This window comes from Balaenoptera physalus, assembly GCF_965194825.1.
Source record: "Balaenoptera physalus genome assembly, chromosome: 3".
NCBI classification, from domain to species: domain Eukaryota; kingdom Metazoa; phylum Chordata; class Mammalia; order Artiodactyla; family Balaenopteridae; genus Balaenoptera; species Balaenoptera physalus.
The window spans coordinates 82,444,289-82,458,809 of NC_138890.1; the positions used below are offsets into that span (position 1 = coordinate 82,444,289).

The 14,521-nt window shown below is 35.0% G+C and overlaps 1 protein-coding gene across 12 annotated transcripts in view; it reads right to left on the reverse strand.

Annotated features, from left to right (window-relative positions):
- Nucleotides 1-14,521, reverse strand: part of COMMD10 (COMM domain containing 10) — a 264,005-nt gene that overhangs the window by 236,537 nt on the left and 12,947 nt on the right. For all 12 annotated transcript variants that reach the window (XM_082455814.1, XM_082455807.1, XM_082455813.1 and 9 more), the window contains exon 4: nucleotides 12,192-12,347. In XM_082455814.1, the coding sequence (XP_082311940.1) occupies nucleotides 12,192-12,347 (156 nt within the window). The remainder of the gene's footprint in view (nucleotides 1-12,191; nucleotides 12,348-14,521) is intronic.

Here is a 14,521-nt window from a genome sequence, read left to right on the forward strand (position 1 = left end):
GAGATTAAATATGAAAAATGTAAACAACTGGTGAATAGGAGTAAAGAGTATATGAAGATTCCTTATGCTATTATTCCCACTTTTCTCTAAGTTTCAAATTATATCAAAATCAAAAGTTACAGAAATTGATGCAAGTAAAAATCATCAATGGATACTAAATTTAAGTGGAGAAAGTTCGATTTGAAATGAACAGTGAATGAATGAATTGGAAACATTCTATGTACCAGTGAACAATAGAGGCACTGATGATTATACCTCAAATTTTCACCTTTTTCCTTTGGAAAGAAAATGCTGTAGAAGAAATGAAGAAGGTATTTATAATCTGCTCAAATAGGTTCATTAATCAAATCAGCAAAAATTTCAACAGGCTGTCATTTGGATGCCCTCTGGGAGATGCCAAATTTTATTCCCCGTTTTTAAGCTGGCAGTGCCCAATTTACAAAATCAGATTCTAAAAAAGCTATTTGTTTGGGACTTAGAACAAATCTGCAAATATAATAAAATTATAAATGGTGATTAAATTACCAAGTAATTTAACAGAAGGAATGCAAGTGGTTCCCTACTTTTGTCCTAACTAGAGGAATATCTAAAACTCAAAAAATAATAAATTCCAGTCCTAAATGGCTAAAAATAATACCTTGGCATTAAGAAAAATCTTCAATTTCTGGCATTTTATATATGTGGTTTTCTTAACTATTATATACAATAGATATCAGCCTTAACTCAACAAGCATATTATTTGAGAAAAAGCCTGTTGCTTTCAGGACACTAATGATTCCCATCTTTACGTAAATACCACAAGTTGTATGCTGATGAAACCTACACTTCTTATCAGTAGAATCAGACTTTCATCCTAGTCTTCTACCCATTTTTAAATAATAATGGCACAATGATATAAAGACTGGCCTCTGCAAATGAAAAAAACAAAAACAAACAAACAAACAAAAACAAGTTTACCATTAACTGAGATGAGAAAACTACAGGAACGGTTTCAAGAGGAATGATCCAAAGATCAGTTTATTTTTTTAATGTTAAGCTTGAGATGCCTATTCTATATCCAATGAAACTATCAAGTAGGCTAGAGAAAAAATGTTTTATTAGAAAATAGTTTTTAAACCCAGAAGCCTAGATGTGATTGCCAGGGAAGTACAAAAGAAAAAAGAAGAGGATCAGGGACTGACTCCTGGCACAATACAAAATTTAGAGGTTATGGAAATGAGAAGAAAGTAGCAAATATGACTGACTAAAAGAAGCAGCCAGAAAGGAGAAAAACCAGAAGAGCATGGACCTGACTTTTGTACCGTCATAGATGCTGGGGACATAAAAATCAATAAACTTACAATCTCTGTCCCAAAAGCTTCAAGTCTAGTGATGAAGACAAACATATACAAAAGTAATTTTGATATAACGCATATGTAGAAAATCCTAAGTAACTGCAAAAAAGCTACTAAAACTAACGGCCAATTTTAAGAAAGTTATGGCAAAAGATTAATATGAAACATCAATAGTTTTCAATATATTGGAAACAAACAATTGGAAAATATTAAAAATGCAATTCCATTTATAGTAGCAACCAAAATCATGCAAATACACAGTCTTAGTCTGTTCAGGCCACTAAGACAAAATACCACAGAGTGCACAGCTTAATAATAACAACATTTATTTCTCACAGTTGTGGAGACTGGAAGTCTGAGATAAGGGTGCCAGCAAGGTTGAGTGAGGGCCCTCTTTCCGACTGCAGACTTCTTGTATCCTCACGTGGCAGAAGGAGGCAAGGGAGTTCTCTATGGCCTCTTTATAAGGGCACTAATCCCATTCATTAGGGTTCTTTCCTTATTACCTAATCACCCCCTAAAGGTCCTACCTCCTAATATCATCACCATGGGGGTGAGGTTTCAACATACAAATCTTGAAGAGACACAAACATTCAGTCTATAGCATAAGGATAACAAAATTTGTGCAAATCCTGGTCACTGGAAAAACTACAAACATTACTGGAATAAATTAAAGAAGATATCAATAAATGGAGAGATATACCATGCTCTAGAATTTAAAGATTCAATATTATTAAGATGTCAGTTCTTCCAAAAATGATCTATAGAATTTAGGACAATCTAATTAAATCCCCAGCAGGAATTTTTTAACAGAAACTGACAAGTTGATTCTAAAATTTAAATGGAAAGGCAAATGACCTAAAAGTGTCAAACCAATTTTTTTAAAGAGTTGGAGGAGCTATATTACTTAACTTGAAGAATATAAAACTACAGCAATAAAGACAATGTGGCATTGGCAAAGGATAGACATAAAGACCCATCAACTGACTTCTAACGGAGGTACCAAGGTAAATGATGCTGGAACAACTAGATATGTACATGGAAACAAAATAAAAAACAACCTCTACCTAACACCAAACACAAAAATGAACTCAAAATGGATCACAGACCTAAATGTAAGTGCTAAAACCATCAAACTTCCAGAAGAAAACATAAAAGGAAATCTTTGTGATCTTAGGATAGGCAAAGATTTTAGAGAGAGCCATAAAAGTATGAACCATAAAAGAAAACAATTATAAACTAGACTTCATCAAAATAAAAAATTCTCTTCTTTAAAAGTCACCATTAAGAAAAAGGCAAGCCACGGACTAATAAAATATTCACAATACATATACCTGACAAAGGACTTGTACCCAAACTATATAAAGAATTCTTATCACAATAAGAAAATGAAATCTACCCCACTGTTAAGCAATTATACTCCAATAAAGATGTTAAAAGAAAAATAAATTTAAAAAGAAAAGAAAAAGAAAATGAAATCTATACAAAAAGGGCGAAGATTGGAACAGATAATTCACAAAAGAAGATAAACAAATGGCCAATAAACACATAAAAAGATATTCAAAATCCTTATGTTCAACATCCTTACACCCATTAGAACGGCTAAAACTTTAAAGAATGGCAGCACCAAGTGTTGGCCAGGATATGAAGAAACTGCTGGTTGGAAGGTAAAATAGTATAACCACTTTGGAAACCTGTTTGGCAGTTTCTCATATACTTAATATACTCTGACCCTACAACCCAGTCAATCCACCCCTAAGAAGTTACTCAAGAGAAATGAAAATATATGTCCATAAAAAGATGTGTACATGAATGCTAACAGATTTATTCAAAATTGCCCAAAGCTGGAAAGAGCCCCACTATCCATCAACAAGTGAATGGATAAACAAACTGTGACACATCCATATGACAGAATACCACCCCGCAATAAAAAAGAATACCAACCCACAATAAAAAACAATTAAACAACATGGATGAACCTCAAAATCGCACTCAGTGGAAGAAGCCAGAGGAAAGTACATGTGTATGATTCCATTTATATAAAATCCTACTAAACACAATCTATAGTGACACAAAGCAGATCAGTGGTTTCCTGCAGCCAGGGTTTAGGGAGGAAAGAACTGCCAGGGTGCATGAGGAAACTTTTTAGCACGATGAAAATGCTCTGTATTTTGATTATGACCATGATCTCACAGATACAACGCTATCAAAATTCACCAAACAGTGCAATTAAAAGGATACAGATTACACTATGTAAATGATAATTTAATAATGCTATTTTTTTAAAGATACAATATATTAAAGGCTGTAACAGAGGAACGTATAGGTGCGATGAGAGAACATCTTCAACCTCTTTGCCATCCTCTAGTCATGGGCAAGAACAGGAGGCAGTAAGTCTCAAAGGAACAAGCCACACTACTACTTGCCTCCCAGAGAAAGAATTCTATACTGTGACATCTATACGTATACGAAGACAAGGTCAGGATCTTGGAGATGACTATTATGCAATACAGTATCCACATTACAAGAGGTATAAATGCTTTATTACAAATATCACAACTTAGGGATACTCTCTAACCTATACCCTCAAGTTTAGATGCCACAAAAGTCAACCTAGTGTCACTGCCAGGGTGGCATGAAACTTAAAATTATACTCCTTGACCCACAGGTTTGGCCAAAATACCTAGTTGGTCTTCATATCCAAGTTATAAAGTGATGAGGGAAAACATCAATGAATCATCCTTCAGACTGCTTGCCACCTCTGCATACCATGAATATATGAAGACCATAGTACAAGTTTGAGGACACCGAAATGTCATTCAACCAATGCTCTCACAGTTGGCAACACTCTGAAAAAGTACATCAATTCTATTTAGCAAGTGCACATCTTTGACGACTATGACGTAAGAGTAATTTTGCTAACAGCACAGTTCTTTGGCATTAGTAAAATCTTTATTTAATTTGTTAATGGTCTGGTTTTAGTCAATTATTTATAAAGCAGAGAATACATTTCTATTTCAAATTAGACTGATTAAAGGTCTCTTAGATCTAAAGTTCTTTAAATTGATTGCTGCATCAACAGCTAATGACATCACCTTTTTTCCCTGGAGAATTTCCATTTCAAACTAAAGCAATTCTTATACATATTCCCACTTTTAAAGAGGAAAAATGTAAATGACTGAATCTAGTATTCCAGCAAAACTCAAGAGTCGTGAAATAAATGAACCACAAAAGGCTTAAAGTACAACCAAAACGAAAACACAAAAGAACACTAGGAAATACAAAATATAATCCATACCCTCCTCTCTTTACTTTTCTTTCCTCCACCAATGAACACAAATATCCCTCTTTATAAGAAAACCCTATAAACTGAACCTCAAAATAGCACAATTAGTAAAGCAGGGATATTGTGCATTTATTTAATCAACAACTATTTTTTGAGAACCCACTATCTACCAAGGGCCATGTAAAGTAGTGAAAATACAGTAGTGAACAAAACAGACAAAAATTCCTACCCTTGTGGAGTTTATAGTTTAGTAGTAGAGACAGACAATTAAAAAAAATGAACACGTAGAATATATAGAGAGCCAGATAAGAATAATAAGTATTATAGAAAAAAATGAAGTAAGAATGTACCATACAGGTGGAAGCACTTTTCACTATGATGATTGCAGCAAGGCTCACTGATAAGTGTGATATTTGCGCAAAGAGCTGAAAAAGATAAGGAAGCCAACCAACCACATGAACAACCAAGAGCTTCTGAGGTAAAGAGACTAGAATTATCCAAAGTGAGCCAGGTGGAGGTCAACAAGATAGTGGATCAAGGGCTTCCCTGGTGGCGCAGTGGTTGAGAATCCGCCTGCCAATGCAGGGGACACGGGTTCAAGCCCTGGTCTGGGAAGATCCCACACGCCACGGAGCGGCTGGGCCTGTAAGCCACAACTACTGAGCCTGCGCATCTGGAGCCTGTGCTCCGCAACAAGAGGGGCCGCGATAGTGAGAGGCCCACGCACCGCGATGAAGAGTGACCCCCCGCCACTTGCCGCAACTAGAGAAAGCCCTCGCACAGAAACGAAGACCCAACACAGAGAAAAATAAATAAATTAATAAATAAAAAAAATTAAAATGGAGATTTCTTTAAAAAAAAAAAAAAGATAGTGGATCAAAAGGGGTCACTGATCATGTAGGGTCTTAAAGGCAACTGTAAGAACTTTGACTTCCATTATAAACAACACGGAAGGGGCTTCCCTGGTGGCGCAGTGGTTGAGAATCTGCCTGCCAATGCAGGGGACACGGGTTCGAGCCCTGGTCTGGGAAGATCCCACATGCCACGGAGCGACTAGGCCTGTGAGCCACAACTACTGAGCCTGCGCGTCTGGAGCCTGTGCTCCGCAACAAGAGAGGCCGTGATAGTGAGAGGCCCGCGCACCGCGATGAAGAGTGGCCCCTGCTCGCCACAACTAGAGAAAGCCCTCGCACAGAAACGAAGACCCAACACAGCCAAAAATAAAGAAAGAAAGAAAGAAAGAAAGAAAGAAAGAAAGAATTAAACAACACGGAAAGACTTTGGTGGATCTGGAGCAGAGCTGGGACAGAATAAGACTTACAATTTAAAAGAAGCGGTTTTAGAGTTCCTAATGTGATAATGGTAGGAAGGAGTTTATATCACATCAACTTCCCTTGCAAATAAAAAGTATAACTTCTAAACAAAATATTTTAAAAACAGTGATTTGAAGGCATTGGAGAATGACTAAAAGCAGAAAGACGTTAAAGGGAAGGGAACCACACAAGGTGACAGATTCACAATTCTATGACTTTTTACATTTATATGACTTTTTCCCAAACCGTGCAGCACGGACTGGCTAAAACTCAAATACAAAGCCTCAGATTTGGCTTAAGGGGTCAGCAATCCCATTGCTAGACATTTACTCAAGGGAAATAAAAACATATGTCCACAAAAAGACTTGTACACAAATGTCAATAGCAGTCCTATTCATAATAGCCAGAAACTGGAAACAACCCAAAAGTCTATCAAGAGGAGTACAGATAAACAAATTGTGTTATTTTCATACAAGGAAATATTACTCAGCAACAAAAGAATTGCTGACACAAGTAACAACATGAATGAATCCCAAAAAACATTATGTTGAGAGACAGTAGACAGACACATTTATTTGAGTTCATTTATATTCAGTCTAAGAACAGACAAAAAACAACCTACAGTGATGGAAATCTGAGTATGAAGTGGGAGGGAATTAAAACTGGGCACTTTTCAGGTAATGAAAATTTTCTCTATTTTGTTAAGGAGAATGATTAAATGGGTATATATAATTTCTGAAATTCATCAAACTGAACACACTTAAAATCTCTGCATTTTCTTCAGGTAAATTATATTTCAATAAAAAAAGAGTAAATGAATATAGCAGCATTTAAACCTCACAAACATTTACATTCAGTCAATTCCAGCACATGCAAAAACTATGGCTTTCACTTGATTCTTAACATGCCAACAACTAACGTAACAAATGAGGCAGAAATTTGACTTGTATATGGATATAATTATAACAAAATACCTCTCCTATAAATGCAGATGATAATGTTAAGAAGCGTTTAAATCTTGGAAAAGCACTCAGATATGTATTCATAGTTAACGTATTTAGATTTAGCTATATGAAGTGTGCTTTTTCTGTTCTCTTTATAATAAAGCCATTCATCCATCCTTAGAATTCCAAAAGAAATGAAATAAGAATATAAGAGAAAATAATAAAACAAAAGAATACACTAAGTTTTAAAAATGTCAAATCTAAATTTCTTATATTACATATAAAAGACAGATATTTAACAATTAATGAAGCAAACAATTAGTTGTTACACTTAACACTAAAGTAAATCTTATTATAATGGCTTAAAGAGGATTTTTTTAAAAGACTGTTTAGGAACATTATTATCTTAAGAACGTTAGCCATCCATTTTTAAATGCAGGTTTCTCAAGAACATGTGAGACATGATGAATTTTCACTACATAATGAAATAATAAATTTGCTACGTAACTGGTAAAATTAAGAACACTCTTAACAGGATGAAATCACAATACACACATTTTGAGCATTCAAAACAAATACAACTGTCACATTTATCTTTAAAATCTCCCTAACAAACATACAAGTGCATTTTAAGAAAAGGAATCAGTAGCCTTTAAAGAGCAGGCGACTCAGAGTGCTAAAGATAAGCCTTACGTATATTTCTCATAATCATACCCGTTACTGAGGAATAGGGTGAACTTCAAATGTAAAAATATTTTAGAAAAAATATCACATAAAAAACACAGTTCTTTTCCTTAAGGCCTCAGAAAAAAAGAGATGTATCAATACGTCAGTAATATTTAACATGTAAGTTTTTACATTTTGTAGAGCAGGAATATACATAAAGGAACTCTAACCAGAATTTTAGGAGTAAAATTAAACATAGTATTCAAGTTCTGTCTGAAAGGGTATTCATAATTTAATAAATGTTGTAACCACACAGGCATTTTAACAAAAATCAAACAGAAAACCCTGTTAGAAGGACACTGCTAACATAGTCAACACTGATAAAAGAGGGAAGACTACCAATTCTAATAAACAGTGGTAACATTACAGTGTCCAAAGAGGTTAAGATAAAGTGTATTTAAAAAAAAAAAAAAAAAAGTGAGATGGGATAAAATTTTTAAATCCCTTCAATCATATCCTGTAAAAAGCTATCCAATCAATTTTCAATCTGCCTCTCACTTATTAGATTTAAATAATAGAAGATGAAAAGAGGTGTTTTTAAAAACTGAATTAAAAATAAGTTCCTTTTGATTTTTTAACTTGTTATTTAATTGAATCTGACTCTCTGTGAATTCAAAATTACTTACACAGATGTTCCACTGCAAGCACCACACAGTTTGTGTGAACCTCTAAATGACTGTAAAACAGTCACTGCAAATACAACTTTTGTTCATTATATAATAAATCACTGCCATATATTTTCGTTACAATTTAAATGACATGCTCTATTTTCATCCACAGCTATTTTTGTCACCATATCTTAACAGTCATCAGGGCAAAAAAGGAAGATAACATTATAGCTGCCAGAGGTACCATGACATAAAAGGAACAAGGCTTAATTAAGAGAGAGACCAATCTTGGACTTCCCTGGTGGTGCAGCGGTTGAGAATCCACCTGCCAATGCAGGGGACACGGGTTCGAGCCCTGGTCTGGGAAGATCCCACATGCCGCAGAGCAATTAAAGCCCGTGTGCCACAACTACTGAGCCTGCGCTCTAGAGCCTGTGTGCCACAATTACTGAGCCTGCATGCCACAACTACTGAAGCCCACACACCTAGACCCCGTGCTCCGCAACGAGAAGCCACCGCAATGAGAAGCCCACACACTGCAGCGAAGAGTAGCCCCGACTCACCACAACTAGAGAAAGCCTGCACGTAGCAACGAAGACCCAATGCAACCAAAAATAAATAAACAAAATTGAAAAAACAAAAAGAGAGAGAGAGAGAGCCCAATCTGATTCCCACCTCACCTTCACCATGGACCACTTGGGTTAACACGGTAAAGGTACACTTCTGAAAGTTTTATTTCTTTTTCAAATATATAAAACACACACACATATACACACACACATACAAACTATGTAAACCACCCTGCATAATGCCTGACACAGAAAAATTTTGCTGCTAACATTTAGGTGGTAATATAGCACAGTGGCTTAGGAGTGTAACTACTTTGTCAAATCCCAACTCTACCACTTATATATCTGCGTGACCATGGACCAATTATTTAATCTCTCTAAGCCTCAGTTTAATTTTACATATAAACTAGAACTATTAATGGATTTTACAAGATATAATGCACTTAGTAGAGTTTTTGGCCCACCGTAAACACAAGAAATGTTTGCTATTATTATATGATCTTAATTAGCATTTAAGGTATTAAAAAATGTATTAGCTACCCTCTCATATACTCTGTATTGGCAAAAGATAACTTCCTACATTCTTAAGGGACCAATGTCGTAGGGACCAATTAATCATATCCAACTACTTTTCTGCATATTTTATATGACAACTGATCAAACTGCTTCTTAAACAGAAGTTAATGTAATACAACATAAGGAAGAAATATTACTTTTTCTTTTTTTTTTTTTTTGGCTGCATTGGGTCCTCACCGCGATGCGCGGGCTTTCTCTAGTTGTGGCGAGTGGGGACTACTCTTCGTTCAGTGCACGGGCTTCTCGTTGCGGTAGCTTCTCTTGTTGCGGAGCACGGGCTCTAGGCACACGGGCTTCAGTAGTTGTGGCGTGTAGGCTCAGTAGTTGTGGCTCGCAGGCTCTAGAGCGCAGGCTCAGTAGTTGTGGTGCACGGGCCTAGCTGCTCTGTGGCATGTGGGATCTTCCCGGACCAGGGCTTGAACCCGTGTCCCCTGCATTGGCAGGCGGACTCTTAACCACTGTGCCACCAGGGAAGCCCCAGAAATATTACTTTTAAAAAAGCAACAAACTATTATCCAGAAAACAATAAAAAATGACTTACTATTAGAGGTGAAAAAAGAAATATTTTTAACTATACAAGTATACTGTACTTATATAAATGCAAGAAAAAAAAACAGAAGAAAATTATATAAATATAAAAAATAGGCAAATATTCAAAGGCAAGTGGAGATTTTTTCTTTTTAAATGACGATGGTTAAAAAAATTTTAGGGATAAAAAAATGGAAAACTTAAAATCTGTACAGGTTACAGGAAAAAGCAGAAATTAAAATGAAAAATGAAGCTGTGGTGTGGAGGACACTTGAGAGCTCTTAGAATGTAGAGTTTAAAAAAAAAGAGAGAAATGAAAACAATACAGGGGCATTTTCTGGAAACCCACAGCTAGCATCTTTTTGTTTCTATTTTATACATTAGATCCCCAGAATTTATTCATCTTATAAGTGGAAATTTGTATTCTTTGAACAACATTGCCTCCATTTCCCTACCCCAGCCCCAGCCCCTGGTAACCACCATCCTACTCTCTTTTTTATTTTTTTTGCCATACCGCGCAGCATGCAGGATCTTAGTTCCCTGACCAGGGATTGAACCTGTGCCCCTGCCATGGAAGCGAGGAGTCTTAACCACTGGACCACCAGGGAAGTCCCTAGCATCTTACTTAATGATGAGAGACTGAATGCTTCCTCTCTAAAACTGGGAACAAAGCATGATGTTCAAACTTACCAATCTTATTCAACATCATATTAGAAGTCCTAGTCAGTACAGTAAGGCAGGAAAAACAAAAGCTGAACAAACTGAAAAGGAAGAAATAAAACTATCTCTATATTCATGAACAATCTGACTTTCTACAAAGAAAATCACAAGGAAAACCACCAAAAAAACTGCTATAACTAATTAGTGAGTTTACCAAGGTCTTGAATACAGTATCAACATATAAAAATCAATTGTTTCTATATACTAGCAATAAACAACTAGAAACCAAAATTTTAAAACCAGTACCATTTACAACTACAAAAAAAAAAACTTAGGTTAAGAGTGTTCAAATCTAACAAAATATGCTGAAAAATGAAAAACACTGATATAAGAAATCAAACAAGACCTAAATAAATGGAGATATACTCAATACTGTTAAGAAGTCATTTCTCTACAAAGTGAACTATAAATTAAACAAAATCTCAATCAAAATTCCAGAGGATTTTTTGCAGATATTAAAAAACCTGGTTTTCAAATTTGTATTAAAAGGTAAAGAAACTAGAATAGCTAAAACAATTATTAAAAAGAAAGTCAGGAGATTAACAATACTTGATTTTAAGACTTACTACAAAGCTACAGTAATTAAAGCAGCATGATATTGGCATAAAGATAGACAAATAGATAAATGAAACCAAAAAGAGAGTCCAGAAAGAGATACACAAATATGTCAAATGATTTTTGACAAAGGGGCTAAGGCAATTCAATAACAAAAGGATGTTATCAATAATTATGCTGAAACAAATGAACGTCCATATCAGAAAAAAAAAAAGAACTTGGACCTGTACCTCATGGCTTATATAAAATTAACCCAAACTGGATGTTAGACTTAAATGTAAAACACAAACTATAAAACACTTAGAAGTAAACAAAAGTTTGTGACATTGCATTAAGCTACAAATTCTTAAGATACAAAACCAAAGGCAGTATCAATAAAAGAAAAAAATGATAAATCAAACTTGATCAGATTTTAAAGGTTTTACTTTGCAAAAGACACTGTTAGAAACTAAAACGGAAAGCTACAGACTAAGAGAAAATATCTGCAAATCACATATCTGACAAAGGACTCGAAGATTCACAAAACTCAACAGAAAGAAAACAAACACCTTCTACAAATTGTAACAACCAAAAAACAAAAACAAAAACAAAACCCATGCATTTCTATATGCTGGGATTTACACTTGTAATTGTCCTTTATATTTATATTACTATAATTCTTTATCTGTCACAGTGTGGAAATACAGTTAGACAAAAGATCTGAACAGACACTTCACCAAAGGAGACATATGGATGGCAAGTAAGTACATAAAAAGATAATCATCATAATCTGTTATTAGGGAAATGTAAATTAAAAACACAAGATAATCATTACAAAACCTAACAGAATAGCTTTAATACAAACAACTGACAATACCAAGTGTTGACAAGGATTTGGAACTACTGGAACGCTTATATAATGCTGCTGAAAATGCAAAATAACACCAATCACAAATATTTCCAGAAAATAGAAGAGAGCGGAACTTTTCAGATATAATAATTTATGCCATACATACATATTGAAAAATATCTTTTGAGTAGTATATCCTATACCTTGTGGGGTGCAAGAATCCTCTGCCTGAATTTTTCAATTGTTTCTTGACCCATAGAAGACCAAGCATTGACAAATGCTTCTGCTTTGTCTTGTCTAAGATGAATGTTCTCTAACTGCTGCTGCAAAGCTGCTGGCTTCACGTTGTAATATACTGCCTATTAAAGAGGAAAAAAAAAATTACATATATCCCAAATGTTCATACAGAGACCTTGAACTGTAATCAAATACAACATTATTTAAATGATTTAAATTTTAAAAATTTCATATTTCTGTTGCAGACTTTTTTATTATTTTACAAATAATAATATACTCAACCAAGGGCTGGAAGATTCAGAATTAAATGGTCTAAATTTTTCAAGCTAAACTGCTTCATTTTTGCCTGTGGTTTAAGTAATACTAAATCCACTTAACAGAAAAACTTCTTTGCTTTGGCTATGTAAATGGTATCCTAATTAAAAGTTCATTTCCTTATTTCACTTCATTATTTCAAATAAGTACACAGTGGTTTTGTTTACCAACTATCAAAATTTTTCCAAGAAACACTTTCTCAAAACCACGTTCATCTACCAACTTCCTAGGTAATATATAATAAAAAATTGAAAACTTTTTTCACGGTGATACCTGTTGTTTTTTACATTATTCTGAAAAAACTTTCTCATAAACCCCAGGCTGCTCTGCCCTGTTCAGTTATCCTTTTCTTCTACTGAAGGTTCACCAAGGATAGGAACCATAATCATCTTTATGATCTGTAATCTGTATAAGGCTGCATGTAGTAGATGCCCAGCAGCTTGTCTTCCTAACGGTATCTATTCACTAGAATGCCCAGGAAGCTACAGTATTGTTTACTGTGAAATAAACAAACAACAGGAATTTATTAAGAATCTATTTTTATAGCCAATATGGAGAACAGCATGGAGGTTCCTTAAAAAACTAAAAATAGAACTACCATATGACCCAGCAGTCCCACTACTGGGCATATACCCTGAGAAAACCATAATTCAAAAAGAGTCATGTACCACAATGTTCATTGCAGCTCTGTTTACAGTAGCCAGGACATGGAAGCAACCTAAGTGTCCATTGACAGATGAATGGATAAAGAAGATGTCGCACATATATACAATGGAATATTACTCAGCCATAAAAAGAAACGAAATTGAGTTATTTGTAGTGAGGTGGATGGACCTGGAGTCTGTCATACAGAGTGAAGCAAGTCAGAAAGAGAAAAACAAATACGGTATGCTAACACTTATATATGGAATCTAAAAAAAAAAAGGTTCTGATGAACCTAGGGGCAGGACAGGAATAAAGACGCAGACATAGAGAATGGACTTGAGGACACGGGGAGGGGGAAGGGTAAGCTGGGACGAAGTGAGAGAACGGCAATGACATGTACACACTACCAAATGTAAAATAGCTAGTGGGAAGCAGCCGCATAGCACAGGGAGATCAGCTGGGTGCTTTGTGACCACCTAGAAAGGTGGGATAGGGAAGGTGGGAGGGAGACGCAAGAGGGAGGGGATATGGTGTTTTATGTATACATATAGCTGATTCACTTTGTTATACAGCAGAAACTAACACAACATTATAAAGCAATTACACTCCAATAAAGATGTTAAAAACAAGAATTTATTTTTAGCCCAGCAATGTGCTGCATTTACATAAGATGCACAGAAAATGTGATCCTGGCCCCACACAAATTCAAAACCTAGTGAAGGAGACACAACTGACATACATGAAATAATGAAAAGATGAACAATGTGCTCTACCATGATGAGCCAAGCATAAAAGGAACCCAAATAAGGGGAGGATTGCAAGTATAAGGGGTCAAGGCTGCAGTGGGAGGAGACGTGATTTGAACAGCACAATGAACTTAAACAGAGAACTGAATTTAGATATAAAGAAGGGATGCAGAAGAACAGCTCAGTAGGAAGAAATAGTATGACAAAAGGTCCTTTGACAAATATTTCTTATCTAAATATTTTATTTATCAACCTAGTCAAATAAATCCTCCAAAATCATTTATTAAATTTCTTAAATAAAATGTGTTCATTTTTCCAAATCATTTTTCCAAATTATTATACCAAGTAACAATAAATTTGAATCTTTTTTAACTGTCTCAAGTCAACGAAGTCTTGATTCATACTGTCAAATACTTTACTCAGGCTGCTCAACACTAAGACTGTTTTAGCAGAACGCAATACCATGGAAAAAAAATCACACATTCAAAATATTTTCACTACATCAAAATTTTTTGATAAAACATATTCACAGCTTCCATCTGTATACTTGAGAAAAATAAGATAAAATGTTATAGATATCACAGCAATAC